A 26,538-nucleotide genomic window follows, 5' to 3' on the forward strand; every position below is an offset into this window, starting at 1 on the left:
GTTGTTTGTAACTAAAGTAATCTAAGATTTTTTTTCGACAACTAATGAAATCATTTGAAATCGAATTGTGTACATAAGTAAATATTTTTATTATTTTTTAATAGTTAAAATACTGTATTCATTCATTAAAACCTAAGTTCTTGATTAGAGAATAGCTCAATATGACTGGTTGGCCTTTATTGTACAAGTCGCTTATTTGGTTTCCGCTGAAAAAGAGGCGCAAAAAACCCCCCGTCTAATTCCAACAGTTTCCCATTGTTAATACCGAATCTACCATGCATTTCTTCAAATATCTCGAAAATTAATTTCTGCAGATACTGCCGTTTACCTGCACACGGTGCAGTATTTTTTACGTAAGTAAAACTACATTACTTTTATACTTTAACTATCACTTGTTTCTCTTGCAGTAACAATTATACTACTAGAAAGTTCAGTTCAAGATTATTTCCACTTAAATTTTTTAGTTTTATCATGATTACTTTGTCTTTAAGAGTGGTTTGAATAAGTTCTCAGAATTCTTATGTTAACTGGTTCCTGGAAGTATTTGTTTCGGATTTCCTATAATATTTCTGTCGATAATTTAATAACTATTTTTACCAAAAAAAGGAGCATCTTTTCAAAATGTATTTTTAATTAACAGCTTAAACCGTTTTAAACACTGCATTTTATTTAATATGCAATACCTTTCAGATGGGGCATATAAAGAAAACCATTATCATTGGTAACGTGAATCAGGGAAATTTGGTGAACTTAATCAGGGAAAAGTCAGGGAACTTTTTTTTCCTGTTCCCGTCGCCACCCTGTTTAGTAAACATAATTTTCTCCCCTAACCTTCATTTTTCATGAGACAAACAGTCTAAAGTGGAAAAAAAAACTACGAATGTCTCGAAATTTTTTTCGATGTATAGAAACAATTTTTCTACGTAATGAACATGGAAATTTGCTAGGATTTCGATATGTGGAAGTTCGAAATATGGAGGCTCGACCGTATAACAAATTAGGGAGTTTGTGACACTGTTTGAGGGAAAATGGTAAAACCTAGAAATGTGAAATTTAGAAGGGTGTAGATGGAAATCTCGAGCTGTATTGTCTCACTTGTGGTGATATTTGAAACTTTTCTATTGGTGAGTGAAAACTAGGCACCATAGAGAATACAGGGTGTTGGAAAAAGAACTTCCCTACTTTGAAATGACATAACAGCAAAACTGTGTGAGATGGAAAGATGAAGTAAGTTGTATGTTGCACCAGGGCTCTGGAATTTTTTTTATACACTAGTTTTCAATAATACAGTAGAGTCTCGAAAATCCGAGGTAATTGTGGCTCACGCTACCTCAGATTAGTGAAAACTCGGATTATCCGGGAAATTTTTAACAATTGAAACTCTTCACTTTTTAGACGACATAAGGATGTGTCCTTTTTAATTCTTTTTCCAACGATCCCACAAATTTCTAGAGAAATTTCCATTTTTATTACCCCAAAAAGAAATTGACTACTTTTTTACTTTCTTCTATATCTAATATATAGAAGAAAGTATTGGATTCGTGCAAATTTTCAAATTTCGAATTTTGACGGATTCGAATGTTTTGAGGTGTGCTGAGTTCATTTCGACTATTTTTGGAAAATGTCTGTCTGTGTGTGTGTGTGTGTGTGTGTGTGTGTGTCCGTCACGTCTGTGTGTGACCATTTTTTTGTGGCCGCTCTACAGCAAAAACTACCGCATGAAATCGAACGAAATTTGGTACACATATGTGCCCCTATGTGAACTTGTGCCCATTAGTTTTTGGCGCGAATTCCTCCAAGGGGGGTGGAGCAATGGGACGTTTTTCGAGTTACGCATGCTTGCTATTCCTCAGGAAGTAACTGGCGGAATCAAACAAAATTTGGTCCATATGTTGGTATTAACAGGAACAGGTGCTGATTCAATTTTGGTGTCAATAACTCAAACGGGGGTTGAGCTATAGAACGTTTTTTGTCGTCAATTGTGACTGCTGTATCTCAAGAAATAATGAACGGAATGAAAGAAAAATTTATCGGCAAGTAGCCCTTAGTGGGTATAAGAACTGATTTTATTTTTGTGTCAACAGCTAAAAAGGGGGTAGCGCAAACACTCGTTCTTTTTTTCCATTTTGAGTGCCCTATCTCAAGAAGTAATGCTACGTTCTGGTTGAAATTTGGAATATATGTGAATCCATATGTAAACAGGCTCTGGTTTAATTTTGACGCCGATCGCTTCAAGAGGTGTTGATTTTTTTTTTTTGCGAATAAAAATATTTTTATTAATGCAACAATAAGAAAGATAAACCGTAATAGATTGTCGTCTGCGTATTTCTCGTGATTTTAATTGTATGGAAATGATAGGAAATATTATCTCAATGATTTAAAATTTTTAACTGTTGCCATCTTATGTTTGTTAACAAATAAAATATTTGTAATTAATTCAAGCAAGGCTTTTAAAATAACTTTCAATTTTCGCTCTTTGCTTTGCTTTTGCAATAATTCAGACATTGGGAGGGTCGTCAAGTTTTTGCATGTGTAATTTTGTTTTTGTTAGGAATATTGCTTCCTCGTCAAGCATGGGGAGGGATCAGAAAAAGGAAAAATATAGAAGAAAGTTTCGTGATGGCCACAACATACTAGTTTTATTGTGAGTTCCGTATCTCAAGAAGTAATGCTACCTTCTGGATGAAATTTGGAATAAATGTCAATCCATATGTAAACAGGCGTTGGTTCAATTTTGGCGCCAATTGCTCCATGGGGGGGCGGGGGGCTTTTTTTGTGTGAATAAAAATAGCTTTATAAATACAACAATAAGAAAGATAAATTGTAATAGACTGTCGTCTGCGTATTTCGCGTGATTTTAACTGTTGGAAAATAACCAGAAAATCGCGATGATTTAAAAATTTTAACTGTTGCCATCTTGCATTTGTTAACAAATAAAATATTTGTAATTAATTCAAGCAAGGCTTTAAAAATAACTTTCAATTTTCGCTCTTTGCTTTGCCTTTGTAATAATTCAGATATTGGGATGGTCGTCAAGTTTTTGCATGTGTAATTTTGATTTTGTTGGGAATATTGCTTCCTCGTCAAGCATGGGGAGGGATCAGAAAAAAAAAAAGAAGAAAAATATAGAAGAAAGTTTCGTGATAGCCACAACATACTAGTTTCAATGTTTGTATGGGTTTATGCTGTCTGTAAACTTGATGGCAACCAAAATGCATTTCCCCAAATTTGTTTCAGCTAGCCTGATGTTGATATGTCAGAATGTATGGGGCGTGCTTAGGTATGTTTTTTGCATGACACAAAAATTGTTAGCCGTAGAAGGTTAAAATTTCATTTATACAACTCGAACGCATCAAGTTGTGTGTTTCCCATTTTTATTCCAATCAGTTGCAAAAGAGGTGCTTACTTGTTGTTAGTATCAAAACAATGTTAATTTCAAGTCATTTTTGATATCGAATTATCTCTCATAAATATATCTCAGTTCAACCCAGTAGTCAATAAATGTTCCGTACAACTTAGCAAGTGATATTGACATCGATCTCTGGATCACATTATTTAATTATTTACTGTATGTAATTTAGAAAGTGTTGCAAAAGTTGAAGAATTCGATTTTCAGATTTTAATGTAAGTCATATTTTAGTTATTTAAAGATATAAATGTCAATAAAGCACCTCGAATTAGCCTCGGACTTCTGGGACTCACATTTTTGAGACTCACTTGTAGTTGAAAAATTCAGAGCGCTGTAGTCAGATGTTTTTTTTTTTTTGAATTAGTGCATGAAAGTGCATTGAACAGAGGTCAAATCTCATTGCGATGTGTTCAATATGGCCACCTTTCACAGCAGTCATGACCAATCGATTGCATAAGGTAACAGCTATGAAAGGTAGTCATATTGAACCAATGGGTTTGATGTGGGCAATGAGATTTGATCTCTGTTCAATTAGCACACTTTCATACACCAATTAAAAAGCATTTGACTACAGCGCTCTCTAATGTCGATTTTCGAACTATTTACCGTAAAATCCCGAAAGTAACACCTCCCCGCTATTTTCAAAACAAAATTTGTTCATTTTAGGAGGGGGTGGGGGGCTACAATCAAGATTTTTTTGAAAAATTAGCCAAAATAATTGTTTTTAGTAGTACTAATTTTAGAGTACAGAAAAGAAGTAATAAGCAAATAAGAGTTAATATTCATGAGGAGTGAGAAATTAATTAATGAAAACCTTTCATAATTTTCTCGTTGTAATAAATTGTACGTGGGCGCCTTTTTTTCGAAAGAAAGGATTTTACACCTTAAGTTATAATTTATAGCTTGAAAATTCCTCATGTGCTGAATGTAATAAGGCTACAGTAAAAGGAGCAAAATTTTAATGTTCTTGTTTCAAAATAGAAGCAAAAATCAGAACCACGACCGCAAGTTTGTTACGAAAACAGTAATTTTAAAAACTGCGCTTTACAAAATTCGCGGAGGTAAAAAGAGACAAATCTCTTACTCGATTTAGTAAAATATACATTTCTGATGATCCTAAGCTCGTTCAAGTACTTTATTTCTCCTTTAAGAAAGGTTATGTTTAAGTTTTGCGCTATTTTATAAGCCACACGTTTCCAAAATGGTGTTGTGTTGAAGATTGTTTATTTTCACAAGTTAGAACAAAAAGGCTCCTTCCATAATGAAGAAAAAGCAGTATAATTGCATAAATTTCTTCTGTATTACATTTAAACAAAAAAAGAAAAAAGGTATCAAAAGGAGTCTAGACATTTTCCAAGGAATACAAGGTGGAGACCTTTTTCGTTTAAATCATTGTGTTTTCTTTTCTTTTTCTTTTTTTTTTTTGTTTTTGTTTTAGAAAAAAAAAACATGCACATGGAGGGGGAAACTAAACCTTTGTAAGGCTTTTTAAGTAAAGCAGAAAATGTTATCCTTTTTTTTTTTTTTTTTTTTGAGGATGTGGCAAATGAAGATGATTGGAAAATTTTTAGGTGAAAAGAGGGGGGGGGGGGGCTAAATTTGGGATTATAAAATGATTTCACTTTTCACAAAAAAAGGGGGAGCTATAATCGATAGGGGTTACTTTCGGGATTTTACGGTATGAAAATCAGTGTATAAAAACTTCCAGACCTGCTGGTACAACATACCTGTTGTTTCACCTTTCTATCTCATGCAGTTTTGCTGTTAAGTCATTTCAAAACAGGCAAGTCCGTTCTTATACAGTAATTTAAAAGCATTTGACTACAGCGTTCTCTGAATTTTTGAAAACCGGTGTATAAAAAATTCCAGAGTGCTGGTGCATCATAAAACTTATTTCACCTTTCTATCTCACACAGTTTTACTGTTACATCATATCAAAATAGAGGAGTTCTTTTTCAAACATTCTATACATTCTGAGAGTTCTGCATTTGTCCAAACAATTTTGTGGTTACAGTGCTGTAGTCGTAAGACAAAATATTTGGGGAAGGTATCTTTTTATATTTTTGATTGACCAAAAAAAGTTCTGTTAAGATTGCAAAAAAGTACACTTTTTAACCAGGCCCAGATCTACAAATTCCCCTCCCCCCCTGCAAAAAAAAAAAAAAAAAAAAATACCAGGGCCCCTTTCCACCCACTGGATTGGACAGTGGGCTCAGTGCTGTGTTACCGCACTGCGAGGTCTGCTGGTATGTAGATCCATCCTGTTTTTAACAAAAAGAAGATTTTTTAGAAAAATAAAATTTAAAATCAATTTGTATTAATTTTACAATAATAAAACAAGTATTGGGGAGGAGGTTAATTACTGTTTGAAGATGATACAAACACAAAGTGTCTCGATTTACCCCATAAATGCTGCACTGTGAGCTAAATGGAAACAACTAAATTTGTTGTTCCACTGATTTTTTTTGGAAAATTAAATTTTGGCATGAATTAAACTTTCGGGGCATTTTACATAAGCTTTACACATTTTTTGTATGTTTTTTTGTTTCATACTTCAGCAGGTCACATGTGACCTATAAGCCACAATTTGAGCTCCAGTGGTGTAGAACTTCTAAAACTTCTTAATATCTTAAGATTACATCCATCAACTTTATGGGGAAAGAATTCAGTTTCCATTTGACCCAGACCCATAGTCTCTGGGGTAAAATTTGCAGGCTGGGATAAATGTAAACAGGCTTTCATTAATTAATAAACAGCCATAATGTCGAAATTTCATACTTCTCTTGCAGTGTAGTCTTGGACATAATGCACAAGCTTTCTCTCAATTCATCCAAAAGAAAGGAAAAGATCTAAAGTTGAAACATTGATATTCAGTTTCCCTCTACCCTAATTATTTTTGCCAATGTTATCCATCTAGTGACAGAGTTTTTAATAAATGAGTTTAAAAAATGCTATTTAATGGTGATTTTTAGCAAATTTTTTGGAAATTCCCCCGAAATTTGAGTTTTTTCAATGGATGACCCCAGACTTCTGGTGAAGACTTTCTGAATAATTTCATAATTTGTTATTGGACAGCCAAAGTGGCAATTGGTAAAAATGCTTAGAATTAAGCAGTATTAACTGTATTATTAACTTGGCCAAGCTGGGGCCAAGGAGACGGCATTAAACCGGTCGGGATGGAATGCTACACTAGCAGCCTCATACGCCACTTGGCGTTATGAAAATCAAGTCAAGTCAACTGTATTATTAATACTTATTCTCCTCAAGTGACTGTCCAGTGAATATTTATTTTTGTAGAAAATAGCCGAGTAGGGCCGTAACCAGACTTTTGTTTCAGATGGGGTTTTACCAAACACATTCTTTGAAACATTTATATGGTCTATCAAATCTGGTTTCATGTGTATTCTATTGATTTTTGTTACAATAGATTAATTAAATGGAAGGAGTGGATGTTCTTACAAAACGCCATATTGTTACATAATAAATTAATTTCTCAATAACTACCATAAACACCCAATGAGTTTGTACAATCTTTCAGTCATACTAATTTCATTTCACAAATAAAATTGAAATAATAATAATAACAACAATATAATTTTTGTCACTAAAATTAAATAAAAAAATTAAATAAATAATGGAAAGCATTTCTTTAGATGAACATTTTCGGAGGGTGTTTGAACCTTATAAACCACCACCTTGCATATGGCCCTGGCTGAGATTTTTTTTTTTTAATACTTTAGTTACAGCATAAGTAACAAAAATAAAAAGAAAGAAAGAAAAGAAGATACCAATTTTGGAAGGAAGAAGGAAGCAGCAGTTTTTTTTTTTTTTTTTTTTTTCTAATACTGCTTTTGACTGTTTGACTCTGTACCTGCTATGTTTTTGTTTCTGCATGTCTATTTTCATGGTTTTCTCTTACCTTAGTGAGTTTCACCCCTGTTGGAAAAGGGTGGGGGAATTGTTCTAACTCGAGTTTTATTAATTGTCTATCTATAAAGATAGTCATAAGTGATAATATTTTATATTGATGGTACAATTTTACTGAACTTTTGTTTTCCCTTTTAAATCAAATATTTTTCTCAATCATTGTAGTTTTCTAAATGAGCATGATGGAGAGGTGTATAAACTGTATCAAAAACGAGTTTCTGATCTGGTGGAAGCTAAAAAGCGAGCAGAAGCTGACGGACATTTGATGACTTTCAACAAAGGTATGTTTGGAATTTGAAATGAGCATTTTAAATGCTTTATATGCCATTGGATTCATGTTGTCAAAACAATAAGAGCTTTTATTTTTATTGAGGCTTAACATATCTTAATGTAGAGCAGAATATTTGTATTGCATTTTTATGATAAATCAGTGTGCCCCCAGGGCACACCCCAGTGTGTGTCATCAGGGATGCCCCCTCCTCCTAAAAAAAATTCTCAACCCTCTTTCCCTTTTTTATTGTTTCTCTCTCTTTTTCATTTATTTTTTTTAAATATTTTCTTTTTATTTATTTGTTTTTTTTTAAATTATTATTATTTTATTACAAAACTTCTGTGCTACGCCAATGACATACACACACACACACACAAACTAAAAAAATAACAGAATAAAATTAATAAAATAAAATACATAAATTAAATTTAAAATAAGTTAAAAAATAAATTTTAAAAAAATTTAAAAAACCCAAAAAAATTTGATGGCACATCTTGCGCCATTTGCTTTCCCCCTAGGCACCCCTGCTTTTTATGGGTCTGGCACATTGCATGTCATTCTAAATTCATTTTTAGAATTATGATTTTTTAAAATAAATCAACAATGCTCTTGATTTTAAACATCTTGTACAGTAGAAAGCAATCATGAAATAAATAAATAAATAAATAAAACGATAAGAATAAAATAAAAATTCAGGTTCATAATTTTGTGATTAAAAATTTGGTTTGACAAAATTTTAAAATTCAATAGTTTAGGAACATAATTATTGTTAGAACTTAAAAATAATATTAGAACTTTTATCAACAATAAGCTGGATGTATTCAAATGCAGTGGTGTTCCCATAGGGCCGTATACGCCGTATCCATATACGCTGTATACTCTCAAACACTTTTTAGACATTTAACATATACCCTCAAGCTTCATAAATTTTCATATTATGACATATTGTGTATATGATCACATACACAAAGTGTGCGTAATGGATTACTGGGAAGAAGAAAAATTGACGGGAAGATCACTGTTCAAATGTGCTTTTAGAATTATTCTTTGGTAGAGCAAACAAAAGAAAATCTTATGTAGTTGTGTTTTTACTAAAATAATTAATTTACATGTATTCATTTATCAGTTTTAAATTGCCATTTTTTTCGTATTTAAAAAGAAATGCTTTTCTTAAAACAAATTGAGCTCAAATAAAATCAGTCAATTAAAAAAAGGGAAGCAGTGCTATAATTTGAAATGTAATAAAAATTCTTATTGCAACTGAAATGAAAGGTTCTAAAAATGCAATTTCAAGACCCACCTTTGTTTTCTTGTTATTATCTGTGTATTAAAGGAGTTGTCCTGATTTTCCTAAAATTTTGCAGACTAATGAAGGTAACATATATGGTACATAGCGAAGGTAAAATATTACTTTTATCGTGAATGTATTATTATGTTATGCAGTGGACGCTGGTTGATTGAATCAGCTGCTTTAATGAATCAAATCGTCAAAAATAGAACAAAATCCAGCTTTATTGAATTGGCCGCTTTACGGAACCAAAATTGTTTAGAACAAACGTTATTCATATAAGCGGCGGCCACTGTATATGAAAAATTATAGGAATACACATATGAATAAAACATTATATGGGCATATCATTGCCTTAAAGCAACAGTAGGATATTTTACTGTCATTCCTGGGCTTATTAGATACTTAGACGTCTTATTGTTGCTCTGAGGCAACAATATGTCATTTAAAAATGTGTATTTAAATAGATGATGAAAAAGCTGATAGCCAAAACACAGCTAAAAGGAGAAAGAGGAGCCGTTGGGAACCACAAGATTCTGAGTGTGATGTTAATATTATGCCAAGATATGTACAGCAAGGTAAGTTCTTTGCTTTTTCTTACTTGTCTTTGAGTTGTGTCCATTGCAACTGTTTAGTTTTTCTTCCCCAAATTCAGAATTTCCGAATGTTGCTCCAGATGCTGAACGTTAATTAAACGAAATTCTAGATAGCCCCATGCAGCCAATGCTGTGTATACTGCACAAATATAAACATGCGTTAACGCCTCTGAGCGATGTAGAGCAACGCTTGGGGCTTCGCCAGGCAGAGAGGTGAGTAAAAACATCACTCCTCGGGAGATGCTTTTCGAAAAGTCAGCGGACAGAGTCATAGGGCTCTCTCTCCTAATCTCAACTGGCACAGGGGCGGATCTAGAGGGGGGCCATTGGGGCCATGGCCCCTCCCAGAACCTTGTGATTGTAGGAATTTTTTAAAGAAGAAAAAAAAAGAAAGATAATATTACAGTGAAACCTGTGTAAGTTGACCACTTGCGGTGCAGTACTTTGGTGGTCAACTTAGACAGGTGGTTAACTTATAAAGGGGGTAATGATTTTTTTTTTTTTTTTTTTTGTAATTCTTGCACCATGTATTCATTTTTTGACTAATTGACACTTACTCTTTCTGTTCAACTCACTTTCATTGTTTAGTATTACTTTAAAACAATAATTTAAAATGTTATTCAAATATTTTTAGAGATTATTTTCCTAGAATGACGTATAATGTGTCATGCAAATTTAAAATTTCAGTCAATTGATCAAAAAAAAAAAAGTCTTGTTGTTTATGAAAAGTTACTCATTTTGTATTAATAGTTCCTACAAATTTATAGCTAATCAAAAATTACAAATTTTTTGCTTAACAACAAAAGAAAAACAAGTTTGGAGAATAAAAGGGTTCTTAGTAGTTTTCCCATGTGGTTAAACTCAAAAGGAGGTTTGGTTATGCTGCTGTTTCATTTAGTTGGTAAAATGCTGGTCTGGCATCAAAAATATTCTTGGAAAACTATTTAAAAAAAAATAAATAAATAAAATAAATAATTTGCTAAATAAAATTATAAAAAACCAAACCAAGTGGTAAACTTACAAAGGGTTTCTTACAATACTCCAAACCAATCTTGGTGTTCATTAGTGGTCAAGATAGACAGGTGGTCAAGATAGAGAGGTGGTCAAGTTACAGAGGTTTTCCTTCATTAATATAAGATAGGACTAATTCCGTTCCTGACAAAAGCGGTCAACATAGACAGGTGGTCAACTTACAAGGGTGGTCAACTTTACAGGTTTTACTGTATGAGAATATAACAAGGTTTAACACATGTGTTTTACTTCAAATGAATTTTAGGTCTTAGTTGGGGGAGAAATTATATCGGTATCCTCGAAACAGAACTATTATTTCCAAAATCTCGCTCCGTGGTTTACATCATTTCTTGATTTCAACTAAAGGCATTTGGACGATCTCTAAATGCTGCTGTCCTCAGAGCACACCTATTGCTCACGAGACCAAACAGAGAATACACTTGCATTTTTATGACTTTTATTTCAAAACTTTTCCCGAGGCGAGAGAGCCCCCTTTTCCCATGCTTCTCCGCAAATGCCACGAAAGGTAACCAAAATTGCAGTTTAAGACTTCAATTTGGAAAAATTTTCAACGGAAATTAGCTTACCCAGCTTTTATCCCATAACTTGCCTAAAAGCGACTTGAATAGCTTTTTTTAGGGCTTCAATTACAGTCGGTTTTCGATAGGACTCCCCTCCCCCCCCCCTAGTTAATATCATGAAGATAGCTTTAAGTTGAGGTTTCTGGAGTGAGAGCTCAGAAATCTTTCATCCCTTTCTCTAATACGTCTGAAAACAGCTTAAAACTGAACTTTTAGAGCGTCAATGGCAAAATATTTCCAGGAAGAGAGGGGGGGGGATTCCAAAACCCTCAATCACCCTTCTAAAGGTGCATTTTTAGGTTCGACAGTAGAAGAGCAGGAGCACCCACCTTCTCTCCTAATTTCTCAACATATAATAGCAGAATATTTCAGATTCTAAAGCTTTATTTTCATAAAATATTTTGGTGTCAGCACCCAAACCCAGAACTTTCTTCTTGCATTTGGCTCCTAAATCCATCCCCCTCACCCTACGTCGAGATAGCATAAAATTGAATTCTTAAAACTTCATTTTAACAAAATTTCTGGGAAGTTTGTTTAAAAACTTCGGATGGGCCGCTCCCAAAATAATCAGCTAGATCTGCCATTGAACTGGCAAGGATTTGTTCAGTATGAAACATGATGTACTTGCTTAGTTTATTGCCGCTCCCAAAAGTAAAAGAGAGTTCTAAAGAAACTTGCTCATTTTGTTCTGTGTTTACAATGTACCAGTGGTGCACACAAGGGGAGGATCCAGGGGGTCCAGACCTCTCCCATCAGCCTTGAGTTTTTTTGCTTGACTATAATCCTATGTATCTCTGTTCCCGACTAACTCAAATGGAGGCCCTAGGCCCACAATATTTTCGAGTCCCCCTGCCCCTAGAAGACTCTGCAGCGAAATACAGTGGTTGATTTACAGGTTTACGGCCTGTTTTGAATGCATTTTTGGGATCATTTGTGTCTATCACAGAACTATGTAAATCATTTATCATGTGCATTATGAATCCTCTTTGAGGCCACTCATAATTGTAACATGGTAAATTTGCTACTGGCAAAATGGATAAAAATTCTCCTTTAAGGAATTTTTTTTCCAATTGACAAGTCATTATTTTATTATTATTTTAAAAATACACCCATTTTTCATGTATAGTTGTAATGCTATGTATACTTCTTCAAGTAATTTGGGGCTCCTTAGGAAGATTTGGCCTAGTCGGTCTGTGCAATAATCAGACCCTATATGTATGTAGTACGTAAAATAATAAAAAAAAGGTAACAATAATTTCTGATTTAATAAATGAAAAGATAAAATTAATTTTCTCTCTTTCTTTCCCTGGAAAATCAAACTGTATGTGAACATAAATTGTTCTATAATAATGATTTTACTTCATTGTTTTTATTTTTAATCATGTGATCAAAGTAAATACAGTACAACCTTCATATTTTGAATCCCTCGAGAAAATTTCGAGATATCGAGTTAAAAAGGTTTTGAAAAAATTACACTAGTAACTCACAATTGCACACACATATGATATGTATATTTATACATATACTATGCGACCACTTTGCAGAACAATCAATAAGTTATTTTGTAATTTGACTTTCATCTACAGACTTCAACGTTCTAATTTTATTTCCTAGCACATTCAATTTAAACTTTTCCTCAGCCATTATGTGGTGTTAAAAACACGGAAAGGAAAAGTGGAGAAAAATTACAAACTGATGTCTGTCAAAACTGGTTCCACTACCAAATTGACGAGTTCGAGGGCCCGATTAAGATATTGAGGGGCCCTAGGCAAAATACTTTTTTGGAGCCCACTGTATTCAAACTGTTGTTGGCCGAAATAATTTTAGCCGTAGACTAATTTAAATTCAGCCATTTGGGAGCCCCAAAATATTGGAGGCCCTTGGCCGCAGCCTAGTTGGCCTATTCAGAAATCAGGCCCTGGTTGCTTCTGTGCAAAAATTTCGACATATCAAGGATTTTAAAAACTGAATTTCGAGATAAATATAGAAAATACACAAGAATTTTTATGTAAAATACAGGGGAAAAATCTTCTTTCGAGATAAGGAGGTTCAAGATATCAAGAAATAACTGTACATTGATTCTTGTGCTTTCTGGTATTTTAATTAAGTTATTATGAATAAACTTATCAACTAATGCTAAGTAATTATTCAATAAATTTTTAAATGTCTTTTTCTTCCCAACAATTGATGAAAACAAAAGAATATGTTTGGATGTATGTTGAAGCATGATATGAGAACAGTGGGCCTTCGATCCTGAACCCCCCACCCCCTTTGAAAAATTTCTGTGTGTGCCACTGCAGTGTGCTTATTATTCCTGGTGTCTTAAATAACAAATATGGTGTTTGAGTCATGCATGTACCAATGCATTTTTCTTTGTATACCTTTAAAAAGTTAGAACCATTAAAATAGCTTAAAATATGTTTTTTTTTTTAAATCCTCTTTGTTTTTAAATAAAATAATTCATTTCGAAAATCTTTGAAATCTGTTTAAAAAAAGCAAAAAAAAAAAAAAAAAAAATACAATTTAATTTTTTTTAATCTTAAAATTTTTTGATATTAAAAAAAAGAAAAACAAAAGCTTGGCTATGTTTTAACTATGTTTTTAAGCACCATGGGGAAGACAAAAATAAAAATGGACCTTAATATAAGGCAGTGTTCTTTTAAAGCTGCTGAGAAAAGCGGAGTCATGAAGTTAAATAATTTGTGTAAAAAAAAATGCACCTATTGATTATTCTAGTGTGTTCAGAACTCAGAAATTTTAAAATTGTATATCATCTACTTCTAAAGAACTCTGAGTTTGTTTCAATTAGGGTGTTCTAGGGTATGAATTTTGGTATTTTATGCTTGTTGTTCCCCCCAAGAAAGTATGCAAGCGTCTCATTATTACAAGGGTGGAACCTGGAAATGTTCAAGGAGGGGACGATTTTTAACTGTTTACTTTTTGAAACTTTAATTTGAAACCATTTTTGAAGGAGTGTACTGAACCCCTTTGCTTACCTTTGCATAATCAAAAGTGTCCTACAGTTGTGTTTCTTTCGGAAAATGTTCAGGGAAAGTCCTTGAACCTGTCTGTAATATCATTTAAGATTGTCTAAAATTGAGTTTTTGGAACTTCAATTTCGAAAAAACACCTGCAGAAAGTTCTGGTCCCTATCTTCATAACAATAAGGGATGGGCTACAATTGTGTTTTCAAGACTTCAATTCTGTGAGAATTCCAGGGAAAAGCTCCCTTTCCTTTAACACCAACAACGATTATGTAAAATTGCCGTTTTTGGAACTTAAATATCAAAAATATACCTGAAGACTGTTCCAGTATCTCGCTCAAGGAGGGGGCAATCGCTGCTCCCTTGTATTCCTCCTTGCATTTTTCTTTTTTTTGTGCTTGTGTTACATCAAATATGTACTAAATGAATGAGAATTATCTGCTAATTACTTGATGCTTTCAGTACTTAAAGAATGACTCATTGAAACTTTGAGCATTAATTTTTTTTACTATTATGATTACATATTTAATATTTTAGCTGGTTCAAAAAAAATTTTGTGCAATTTATTTATGGAACTTTGGAGGATTTAGATCATATTACTAAGTGTGCGGATAAATGCGGTATGGCAGTTAATGTAGGGAAATGTAAAGTGCTACACTTAGGTCATGGAAATAAGCATACAAGTTATTGATTACAGGGTTCAGTCATTAGTCAGGCAGAAAATGTTATTGATCTGGGTATCTTAATAAATCAGGACTTAGTAAGGTAGTTTAGGACAACTTTAGCCAACAGTGCAGCATTGCTAGTAACAAAACCAACAGAATGCTTGGGATTATCAATAGCTCTATTTCAAACAAATCTAAGAAGGTTCTTCTGCCTTTATATAGGAGTTTAATAAGACATCATTTGGAGTATGCTGTTCAGTTTTGGTTGTCTTATCTGAAGAAAGATATTTCTGTATTGGAGAGGGTTCAAAGAAGGGTGACTAGACTAGTAAGGGGACTTTCCGATTTAAACTATGATACCAGACTTAATAGGCTTAACATATATAGCCTGGAGCAAAGGCGGATCAGAGGGAACATGATTCAGTTGTTTAAATTTATCAAAATAAAAGATGTTAATGGATTAAATTTTTGAACAGACGAGAGGTCATTGTTTTAAGCTATTTAAATCTCAGGCTAACCTGGAAATTACAAAAGCTACTGCTTTATTAGAGTTGTAGGCACTTGGAACAGCTTACCGGAAGCGGCGGTACCGAGCAAGGGGGGGGGGGGAGGGGTAGCTTTAAGAGGGCTATGGATCTTCATTGAGGACTAATAAATTGTGTAGGACCAGCCTAGCTGGGCCCAGAGCCTGTTGCTGGTCGCCACATTTGTATTTGTATAAAACCAAACAAGAACCCATTTAAGAAATTTTCTCAATTTATTAATTTATTTACTCAATATATTTTATCCTGGAAAAAGTTGAGGCTTTAAATGATACTCTAAATGAGTATGCACCCTGATTTATGATGCAATGCTAATCATATCCAATCATTTCATCTTCCAAATAAATTAGTAGTGGCTATTATGAGGTAGGGCTTCCCAAACTGCAGTCCAGGAACCCCTTGGGGGGTCTGCTGATTCTTATTAGAAGTGCCCTGGCAAGCTTTGAAAGAATATATATATGTATCATTATATATTTAAAAAACTTTAAATAATACTAAAATAATGCTTTTGCATTTGAACTCCCCCCCCCCCCCAATTTTAACCTTCCAAGGATGGAATTGCCCTTTGATCACTACTTTCCTACATCTCGAGGTACAATGCCGCAAGATCATACGTAGATGGTCAAAACATTGTTGTCATTGGAATGTGAATGTTCGAAAGGCATAATATTAGCCTGCACCTTAAACTTTCTCCCAGGATTCTTACCTCCAGGGTCCGACAAATCCCAGGTGCCAGGTCATTTGGGCGACTAAAAAAATACCTCGGCGACTATTTCTTTGAGAACAATATTATTTCCGAAACCTTGTCACTGAATTTTCCTACAAACTCCGAGAAAGTTGTTTAGCGGCTAAATGTTTACCTGGTTCCTGAGATTTTACAATTTTTGTTGATCTCTGCTTACCCTCCTTTTGTCTTCGTCTGGAAAACAAAGTATACCTCTCCCTTGTTGGAAATGCAAAGCCTGTTCTTCCATTTGCCTCAATTTACCAATGAGATATTAGAATTTGAACCTATGCAGCCATTAAAATTAAATACCGAAGCTGTCTAGATGCTGATTCTGATATTTGACTCCAGCCATCAAAAATTACCTTGGTTTCTATTGGTTCAATTTCCTTTTTTACTCCTGAATTTTAAAATAAAGTTCTGCATTGTAAACTAACTAACCCTCCCTTTTTTTTAATAGTGATGTTCCTCTGTAATTAGTGATGTCAATTTAACTAAGTTCATTTAACTACCAACTGCAAGTATCTGTAAAGTCTAATGACAGGGGTCCGCACTGAACTTTGAAAGGGGTCTTCTAACTATAAAGTTTAGGAAGCCCTGTTATGGAGGATATTGAAATACACTTAACTCCCGATTATACACAAATCTAGATTTCATTCTTTCCTTTTTTTTTCAATTCTCATCCTTTGGATGAAACTTTTTTCAGCAATGTAAGATAGTTTTCAACCTTTTTTACTAAGTACTAATTCCATTTGAACTGGGTATAAAATTTTTGTTAGATTCTGAAAAGAAAGAGGAATACTCCTAATGAATTTTGCTGGTGGAGAAAATGTCTGTGAAGATAGTATCATTGCGTGGATTGATAGTGACTCTAATGGTCCAAATTTGGATCATGTAACTAATAATACAAAATGGTAAATGGAGCATCAGATGAGAAGTTAAAGGAAGCGATGGGAGGGAAAGTATGAAGATGGGCCACAACACAACTTTAGCTCAGGTTAAATGCCATATTCTGCCATTGGAGGACTAAGAGCATTCTACCAGGACATCATAGTATGATTAAGTCAGGGTTCGTACGGGTCATGGAAATCCTGGAAAGTCATGGAAAAAAAATAACAGAATTTCAAACCTGGAAAAGTCATGGAAAATTGAAATTTTCACTGAAAGTCATGGAAATTCATTTCAAGTCATGGAAAAATGTCCTGGACAAAGAGAAAGGAACAGTAGCTAAAGGAACATTAGAAATCTTGAGTGATTTAACAGTATAGCACATAAAAGCTATTAAAAGTGGAAAATTGAATGATCAAAAGATCAAGTCTGAATTTTGAAATCTCATTGCATCCACTTCTGTCGCAGCCGCTTGCCATTTTTTGCGATGCGATTTTACTGCCTGGACATCACTTATTTTGAATTTTCTGTTAGTTTCAACACTTCTTATGTTTCATATTCTGTAGCAGCAAAATTTCATGTTCTTAATTTTGCCACGCCCCCCCCCCCCCCCCCAAAAAAAAAAAAAAAAAGCAATTCAATCGCATGCGGATTTGATTCCATCACTCGTAAATGTGTTCTGGAATTTCTGAACCTATTAATTTATATGCATTTGAAAGTATGCAAATTTGTAAACAAAACAAATATACTTTTGAATCAGAAGATTGATTCATTACTGAATGGTTTTTTCAAAAAAGATCTGGTTTAGAAATATAAAGAACTAAACTATGTGGCTTTACTTTAAAGAACCAAAATACTGTCACGTTAGGTGGATGATTAAAGGCAGTGTTGACACTAAAAGGTAACTTGAAATAAATGTATTGAAACCTAGTGATGACTCATTCAATCTTTGTCCCATTCAACATCATTCTGCCTGTTTTTTAAGAAAATATCAGACATTTACGCATCATCATATTCAATTCATTGCATTTTTGCTTTACTTAAATTTATATGATGAAGACAAATAAGAATAGTTTAATTTTTTAAGTGTGCACTTGTATTTTTTCTATTACGAGTAAGTGCTTCAATGAGGGTGTGGCATTCATATAGATGTTTTACTAATGCTCATTTCCAAATATTACCAAGTTTGAGATTAAACAGTGCTATTCTCTTCGTCTAACGAGGTCATGAAAAAGTCTTGGAAAAGTCATGGAATTTTTTCATCCAAATAGAGTATGAACCCTGTAGTGCTAACATGTCTTCGATTCCTAATAACGAGGTTCAATGTAAAAGACCAGAAACATTTGACTGGTTTTCTTTAAAAAAATTAATTTTTCTAAATTGTAAGCAATGATTTTTTCCTTTTAATTCCTTAAGGAGGGTGCTTATGTTGTGTGTATAAACTGTTCAAACGCATATTTGTGCTGATTTGTTTCCTACTTTCAATCTTGTGGATTATCTTCAAAATCGATGATCCGTGTCACCATTTTGGCGAATAGTGAGAATCTACGGTACTTGAAATCTTCCTGATATTTTTTCATGTGCTTTACATTTGATGGGTTTTTTTAACTATTTTTCTAATTGCAGTGAAGGTCTAAGGTTATAAATTAACTATAATGCAATAACTTTTAAAATTTAAATCTATTTTTTTTTTCAATTATAGTTTTGTAACATAACAATACAGAAAAAAGTGGCGCATGTATTTTGAGAATCTTAATTTGTAGTCAAATCTTTTCAAATTTGGACAAGTAAACTCAGTGTTTTGAGCATTTTGACTAGTTTTCATTCCTGATTCCTGCTATCTAGGACAAAGAAATGAATTAGTGAATTATCTTTCAAAATACAGTACAAATTTAATTTCCCCTTTGTTTCTTTTAGATACTGGCCTTGTTTCATACGCGATGCAAGTTTTTGGGTCAACAGATTTAACTCCCGAACAGTGGAAACAGCTTGAGGACCAAAGAAAGGTAAACTGCATTTTTACATAATGCTTCTACTTTGATTTTTATAATGTTTTATTTGAACATTATAAAGATTTTCAGAAGCTAATAACTTTGCGTTGTTTTCAAATTTCATAGACAATGAGTTTAAAAAAAATTGTTGCAAGTCTTGAAGTCAAGGAACCTCAGTGAATAAATAATTAGAAACTCAAAATGTAATATTATCGACATAACAAATGGAATCTTAGTGGAAATCCAAATGACAGACCATCATCTAGCTTGTGTACTCGGATTTGGCTAAACAGACGAAATACAAGGTGCTCCTTTTGATTGCTGAGGTACCTACAGCTTCAAGTTGGACCTAAAGCACTGGAAAATGATTAGAAGTGAACCAGTGAGTAACATCCATGCTGTTGTAGGGATTTGAACCCAGGCGTTCAGTGTAGGAGCCTCCTTTTCTCCATTGACAGTCTACCTTCTTTATTACTAATAATAAAGCTAAAAGTCTCTCTGTCCGGAGGATTTCTGGATGTCTGTAGGATGTCTCGATCTCTGTGACGCGCATAGCGCCTAGACCGTTCGGCCGATTTTCGTGAAATTTGGCACTAAGTTAGTTTGTAGCATGGAGGTGTGCACTTCGAAGTGATTTTTCGAAAATTCAATGTGATTCTTTTTCTATTCCAATTTTAAGAACAAAAATATCATGAGATGGACGAGTAAATTACAAAATTATCATAACGTGGAACCGTAACATGGGCACAAGCCAGTTGGCGAGATACGAAATTATCATAACGTGGAACCGTAACATGGGCACAAGCCAATTGGCGAGATACAAAATTATCATAACGTGGAACCGTAACATGGGTACAAGCCAATTGGTGAGAAAATTCACCATTTATTATTTGTAAATATACAGGCGAACCAAAAGACCTTTTAATTTTTCTATTACGGGCAAAGCCGTGCGGGTACCACTAGTTTAAAAATAAAGCCCTAGAATTGCAATATGGCACAAAAGAAGTAATAAGTTTTCCCCTTGACACATGATGAATGCAGAATTCAGGTCCTCTGAGTGGGAAAACAGGGATCCCAGCCAGTACCACATGGGACTAGTAGTGGATTTGCAATTTTGAGAGCCCGGTTGCAATATATTTTTGGGGGTCCCTTTCTCTATCACAAAACTATGAAGCATTTATCATGTGCATATTTAGATCTCCTTTTGGGCCCTCTCAACTGGAACATGGTAAATCCGACACTGCATACCACATGGTCAGATGCCTTCTGCTTATGCCACCAAGTGGCATGGATGCATTGTGTATTTCATCAAAAATAATTGTAACTTGCAAATGAAATTTTGTTACCCTTTTCCAATGCAAGAGTTATTAATTTTTACGTGATTTTTTTTGTGTAATTAATTAGTTTTACAAAATGTTATTTATTTTCCTTTAACAAAGGTGTAAAAGTTTGTTCATATTTAATGAAATATTTTTTATTAAAAGTGATATGTTTTGAAATTAAACTTTTGCTTTAGAACTGAATTCTTTTTTGTATATTTAAAATTTGTCCATATACAAAGCATGAAGCACAGTTGCATTCACTATGTTAAAGCATTTGATATTTGCTCATTTTTATTGTCGTGGGGTCTGAAAATAATAGCGCACAACAATGAAAGTCTCATATATGTATTAATAGTGTCCATCCTTCAGCCCGACCCCCCCCCCTCCTAAAAAAAAATCAGATGGAGCGACCCCCAAAGTCTTCTTCCTATAGTACATAATACATGTGTCAGTGGTTGGAAAAAACTGCATTTTTATTGTAGCAAACTACAACTACTTTGTTACAAATGTAGTTAACTACAACTACTTTTTTAAATGTAGCAACTACCAGCTACTTTTAAAATGTAGTCATTACTTCGCTACCTTTTAAAAAATAAGTAATTAAAGAGCATACACAGTATGGTGTCCCTCAAAAAATGAAAGTAGATTTTTCAAGTCCCATACCTTCTTATATTTTCCCAAAATTGTCAAAACAATTGTAAAAAAAAAATACCTAATTTGAACAACGGCAACTCGTGCCCACTTGTGTTTGAAAGTAAACCAGTACTTGTATGCTAGGCCAAATCGAAAAGAAAACTTTTTCCAGAAACTCGAAATTTCTGTTGATAAAATGTTGCCCCTACACCCCACATGTTCCACAAAAACAATTATTTAAACTAAAAAATTTTCAGATACCTCACACTTGGCCTAAAATTTAAAATTTTCTTCAAAAAATTGATTTTTCACTATTTATTTTTTTAAAAAAAATTACATCAATTTAAATAAAATATCAAAATTAAAAATTATTAACAAACACATTTTCAAATCAACATTTGCAAATGAATAATAAACAAGTAATTTTAATTGCAATTTTAATGTGATTCAATAGTTAACTCTCTAAATATCATTAACAGTAACCAAATAGAAACCTGATTTTAAAGAATAAAATAAATAAAAATCGCCAAAATTGTCGCCAAGTTGGTGACTAAAAGACTGGCGATATATGGCCAAGTGTCCTCCAAATTGCAGCACTACTTAAGTTTGCATCGAAATTAACGATGATTTCCCCCCAAAAAGGTGCAAAAGACCCCTTTAGAAACACCCTAATGCAATCAAAAGGGGAGGTGTGCAACTAGACCCCACGAGGAGTCTACATACCAAATTTCAACTTTCTTGGACATACCGTTATTGAGTTATACAACATACATACGCACATATGTACACACAGACGTCACAAGAAAACTCGTTGTAATTAACTCGGGAAACATCAAAGTGGATATTTCGGAGGTCTATATGTGCTTAGGTATATATGTACATGTGGTCGGGTCGAAAAAAAACTCAACATTCACTCGGGAGTGAGCAGAATGGAAATTAGGTCAATTTTTAAGTAAAAATTTTTTCTTGAATACAATACTTCTTTTTTGTAAAAGGCAGTAAAAATGAGAATATTTAAAATGAAAAATTTAACTTAACCTTGAAAAAAATCGATGTCTTTGAGTGCTATTTTGGAAGACCTAATATTTGCAGGAAAGCAAAAATTTCTATTTAAAGCTAATTACCTACTGTTATATTTTTCAGCTTGATAATTTCGAAAAAAATTTACCTTACATTTTTAAAAATATTAATTGAAAACAATCATTTTGTTGAAGAAAATTATAAACTTTAGGCCAAATGTGGGACATTTAAATGTTTTTTATTTTGAATAAATGTTTTTATGGTGCATGTGAGGCATAAGGGCAACGTTTTATCAACAGAAATTTCGAGCTTCTACAAAAAGTTTGTTTTTTATTAGGCCTAGCATTTACAAGTGCTGGTTCACACTTTCAGACGGAAGTTGGTACTGGCTGTCGGGGGGTTCAAATTAAATGAAACTTTTTTTTACAATTGTTTTGACGTAAGAGGAAAAATATAAGAAGGTGCATGACTTGAAAAAGACTTTTCGATTCTTTCCGGACACCCTAATACACACACACACTCACATGCCGTAGGAGAATTGAACGAAAAAAAAGGTTGAGGTTGATAAATTAGCTCATCTGAACATGGAATATTACTAAGAATTGTTTATTATTTCTTTTTCCTTTCCCCCCCCCCCAAAATGTCCGTTATCACACTCTTATATATCATTGTAATACTCATATTTATGGTAAGCCGGCCATGGCCCATGGATGGCTTATTATAAACATGGCAGTTCACTGTCATCCTCTTATGATATTTACAGTAGCTTCTTTATTTGGTAAATATTGTAAAAGCACTTATTTTCGCGATTTCTGCTTGCCCCTCGTTCACGAAAATTTAAGCCTCAGGAAATATTTTTGTTTTTTAACTTTCGGTTTTTATATAAAATTCACGAAAAATTTCAACTCGGGGAAATCACCCATTACCGTCATAACAGAGAAATAAGTGCTTTTATAGTATTGGTACAAGAATCTCTTTGACATCTAAAACGTTCATCCACGGGACATTCTTGGCAGCCACAAAAAGCAAAGGAGTAACTAAATTGGTGGTTATCTCTAATTCATCTTCTTTTGTTTTAAGCCAAGCTCTATTCAATACTAACTAAGGGCATCAAACAGAACGTATGGCGTCAAAATGATATGCCTGAAGTCAGCTCGTGTTTTTATGAATCTTGTTTCTCATTGCATCCGCTGATGTACTTATTTGAATCGGTCAAATACGTTTGAATCTTGGTTCTTTTTTTTTTTAAATTTATTTAAAAGTAGTTTCCAAAAATCGCTACAAAGTACTATTTTTTGTATTGAACTACTTTCTACAATACTAACTTTGAAAAGTAGTCTGCTACACAACAAACTACTAAAATATGTAGCTACTGCAGTAGCGTCGCTACTTCCAACCACTGACATATGTCTGTAAAGCAGAAATCTTTCCAATTTGCCAATGTTAAAATGAGAGCCTGATTCTAGATGCGACTTTTGTTCGAGATGATGCAAATGAAGCAGAAAGAAGCCGAACTCAGAAAACTGACCGGGAAAATGAAGTATGAATACGATTCTGATGAAGAGACTGACGGCGGTACCTGGGAGCATAAAAGAAGAGCTAAGGAAATGGAAAAAACTAAAAGTAAAATTTTTAGTCACGTTTAACCTGTAACTCTGTTCTGTATACTTCACCAAAGAAAAAGTAGCAACTGATTACTTAGTTGTGGTCATTCAGGGTAACTTTGAACCATGCCAGTTAGCTTTTGGCCACTTCATATTTTTTAATACATTTAACTTTTGAAAAAACTAGAAGGGAACATGATTAAATTGCAAAACTAACGTAAATAAAGCACAAATCAACATGAAAAATGTGTTAATTTGTGCTTTATTTAAGTTGATTTTTCAATTTAATCATATTGTAGCACGAAGCTTATTTGATCTTTTTTCATTTAGAAGGCTAGCACTCATCTGGCAAGGGCTGTAATTTGCATTTTTTATTAATGCATTTCACAAAAAAACTTGGAAACACTCCACATTAATTGTATGGTCCAATCATTCCAACGTGACTGTTTGGAAGTTACTCTTGAATGCCGATTTGAAGTCGTGGAAATCTCTCATCCCCAACATTGTATTATTTTACGCAATAAATGAAGGGCTTATTTTCTAACAAATGAAGTGCGGGAGTTCTATGTTCTATGCAACATATATTCACGTGTTGAAACAAAACCTTGAGTTCAGCAGACGAGCTTTCGAAGAAACTTAGTGCTGTCTTCCCGGGGTGTTCTCACTAGCTTTTCAGTACAAAAATGTTTGGTTTTATCATGCAGCAAACTGCAATTCAGCAAGAAAGAGATTATATAATGCAAAATGTCATTAAATCAGTCACATTTTTGTACAAGTGCAAAAAGGAATTATAAAATAATGAAAACTTCATGATGAAATGAAAATCACCTCAAAAACTAATGCATACTTGCTAACTCTACTGTTTTTAACGGGAGACTCCCGTTTTTTACGACTTTCTCCCGTTTTTGGAGTTTTTCAGTCAATTAATCAAAAAGTTCTTCTCAACTTTCTTCTCAATAGATGGCACCCTTTTCTAGTCTACCAATGTCAGGGAATAAGAATTTTTTCAACTAATAACTAATTTAGTAAATATTAATTTTTTGGAAGCTTTCCACATTGCATGTTCAATGGAGCACGTGTTTTGCCGAAAATTGCAGCAGATTTCAATCCTTTTGCATCTTGAAAATATTTCGATGATTTTGAAAGTTTGAAGTTATTTCAACATGTGGTACCCTATACCTACTTATTTTATATTTTATTTTCATTTTATGTTGATTTTTTTCCCCGGATTTTATTAATTAATTTTTTTGTAGCTACTTTTTTGATAGAGACTAAGAAATGTACGAAACTTTAAGCAAATTCACTTCTTATTATTTGGTTTTTCCTTTGCAGTATATTTTTCTTGCTACTGCCAATTAGCTTACATGTGCGAAAAATCCCCATTTTACTTTAAATTTAGTATTCATGTTATTTAAAAGCATAATTTGATTATTTTGTTGGGAAGATATGTCGCTGGTGAATCACCTATCTATGTATCTCTAGCAGAATCTCCTGTTTTTTTTCTTCGAAGGTTGGCAAGTATGCTAATGTAAACTCTTTGTGCAGAAGAAAATTTTTGTAGGGAAGCCGTATCAGAACACAGTTCCGGTTTGCTATTCTCTTTTGCAGCACGAGAAGTAACAACAGATATGGTTAATAATAGTGCATTCCAAGTCGATGCGTTCCTACCATCCGACCACAATTGGAAGGGAAAACTAATGAGTGCATAACCTTCTATTGGTAAAAAGAAGCTGTTGGTTGTGAGCCAAGTCATACCCCATGTGTCAATATTTCTGTAAGGAAAAGGGAAAGGTATTATGTTGAAAGAAAATGACTATTCATCAGTCTCAAAATTGATGTACATAAAATATTGGACTCCGTAGTTCAATATTTTATGAACTTCCTTATTTGCTGCCAAGTTTAAAAATTCTTTCCAAAAAAAGAAATGCATAACCTGAGCTCCCTTGTAAATTAAGTCCTGAACGTAATATATAATAAATGATAAAAATTGTGTAATGATGCGAAATAAAAATGGAGAGTTTTTAAGCATTGGGTATATAATCACACTAATTCTGACAAACCTATTAAACTCTTTCAGATGTGAGCTTAGTATGTTAGCAATCCTTATCTGATTGCAATTATCATTTTATGATTATTTCCTTCTGTTCCCTTTTCGCAGTATGGGCTGAGGAACTTACGCAACAGGCTCAAGGTAAGCACCACATTGGGGATTTTCTCCCCCCTGAAGAACTGGAAAACTTCCTGGAGAAGTGGGATGCGGTGAAGGAAGGCCGGAACCCGGATCTCTCCGATTACAAGGAGCATAAATTGACATCTACCAACATCGGTTACCAGATGTTGCAGAAACTTGGTTGGTCAGAAGGACAAGGGCTGGGTGCTAACGGAGGAGGAATTGTTGATCCAGTCAACAAGTGAGTGCAGCAGGAAATGTTGAACCCGTATTAAGAAATAGCTTTCAGCTGCATTAAAGTATTTGCAGAATCACCTGAATAAATGTTTGGTCCAGTTTTAACCCCTTAACAGTCGAATAATTTTCAAGAAAACAATCATAAAAGTGTGTATTTTTTTATTTAAGAAAATTATATAATAATAAGTGTATGGCACAACACGTGCATTCAATTTTTCATTTCCAATATTTTTTGGATTGCAATTTTAAAAAAATTTAAAATTTTATGAAAAGTCAACAAGCAAGCAGTGAAAATTAAAGAAATACGTCTTTTAAACATTCAAAAAGAATTTTATTAATCTTTTGTGTAATATAAGTAAAGATAAGCAAATTTTTCTTGTGTGGTAAATTTCAAAGCTTGAGATACAGAGGCTAACGTCACAATCTGGTAAGTAGTACCAAAATTCCTTCCTGCATCTCTGCAATTACATTTAAAATCCACAATTACGTTTAAAATTGACTGGTGCTGCCACCTAGTGTATAAATAGAGAAATAAAATATTCCGGACCAAAGAAATGAATTGATTTTAATCGTTTCGTCGCATTAATATTGCACACCCCAGCATGGCAATATCACGGACCCATGAGAAATGAAGATCGAAACCCCAGCCCGGCATATTCACGGAAGCGAGAGGGA

At 33.6% G+C, this 26,538-nt stretch overlaps 1 protein-coding gene across 1 annotated transcript in view; it reads left to right on the top strand.

The window, feature by feature from the left end:
• Positions 1–26,538, top strand: part of LOC129216910 (SURP and G-patch domain-containing protein 1-like) — a 51,043-nt gene that overhangs the window by 17,125 nt on the left and 7,380 nt on the right. Inside the window, exons 6-10 of the mRNA XM_054851128.1 lie at positions 7,502–7,617; positions 9,363–9,473; positions 18,804–18,892; positions 23,319–23,475; positions 25,615–25,867. Of these exons, the coding sequence (XP_054707103.1) occupies positions 7,502–7,617; positions 9,363–9,473; positions 18,804–18,892; positions 23,319–23,475; positions 25,615–25,867 (726 nt within the window). The remainder of the gene's footprint in view (positions 1–7,501; positions 7,618–9,362; positions 9,474–18,803; positions 18,893–23,318; positions 23,476–25,614; positions 25,868–26,538) is intronic.

The sequence above is a fragment of the Uloborus diversus genome, chromosome 2 (assembly GCF_026930045.1).
Source record: "Uloborus diversus isolate 005 chromosome 2, Udiv.v.3.1, whole genome shotgun sequence".
Taxonomy (NCBI): domain Eukaryota; kingdom Metazoa; phylum Arthropoda; class Arachnida; order Araneae; family Uloboridae; genus Uloborus; species Uloborus diversus.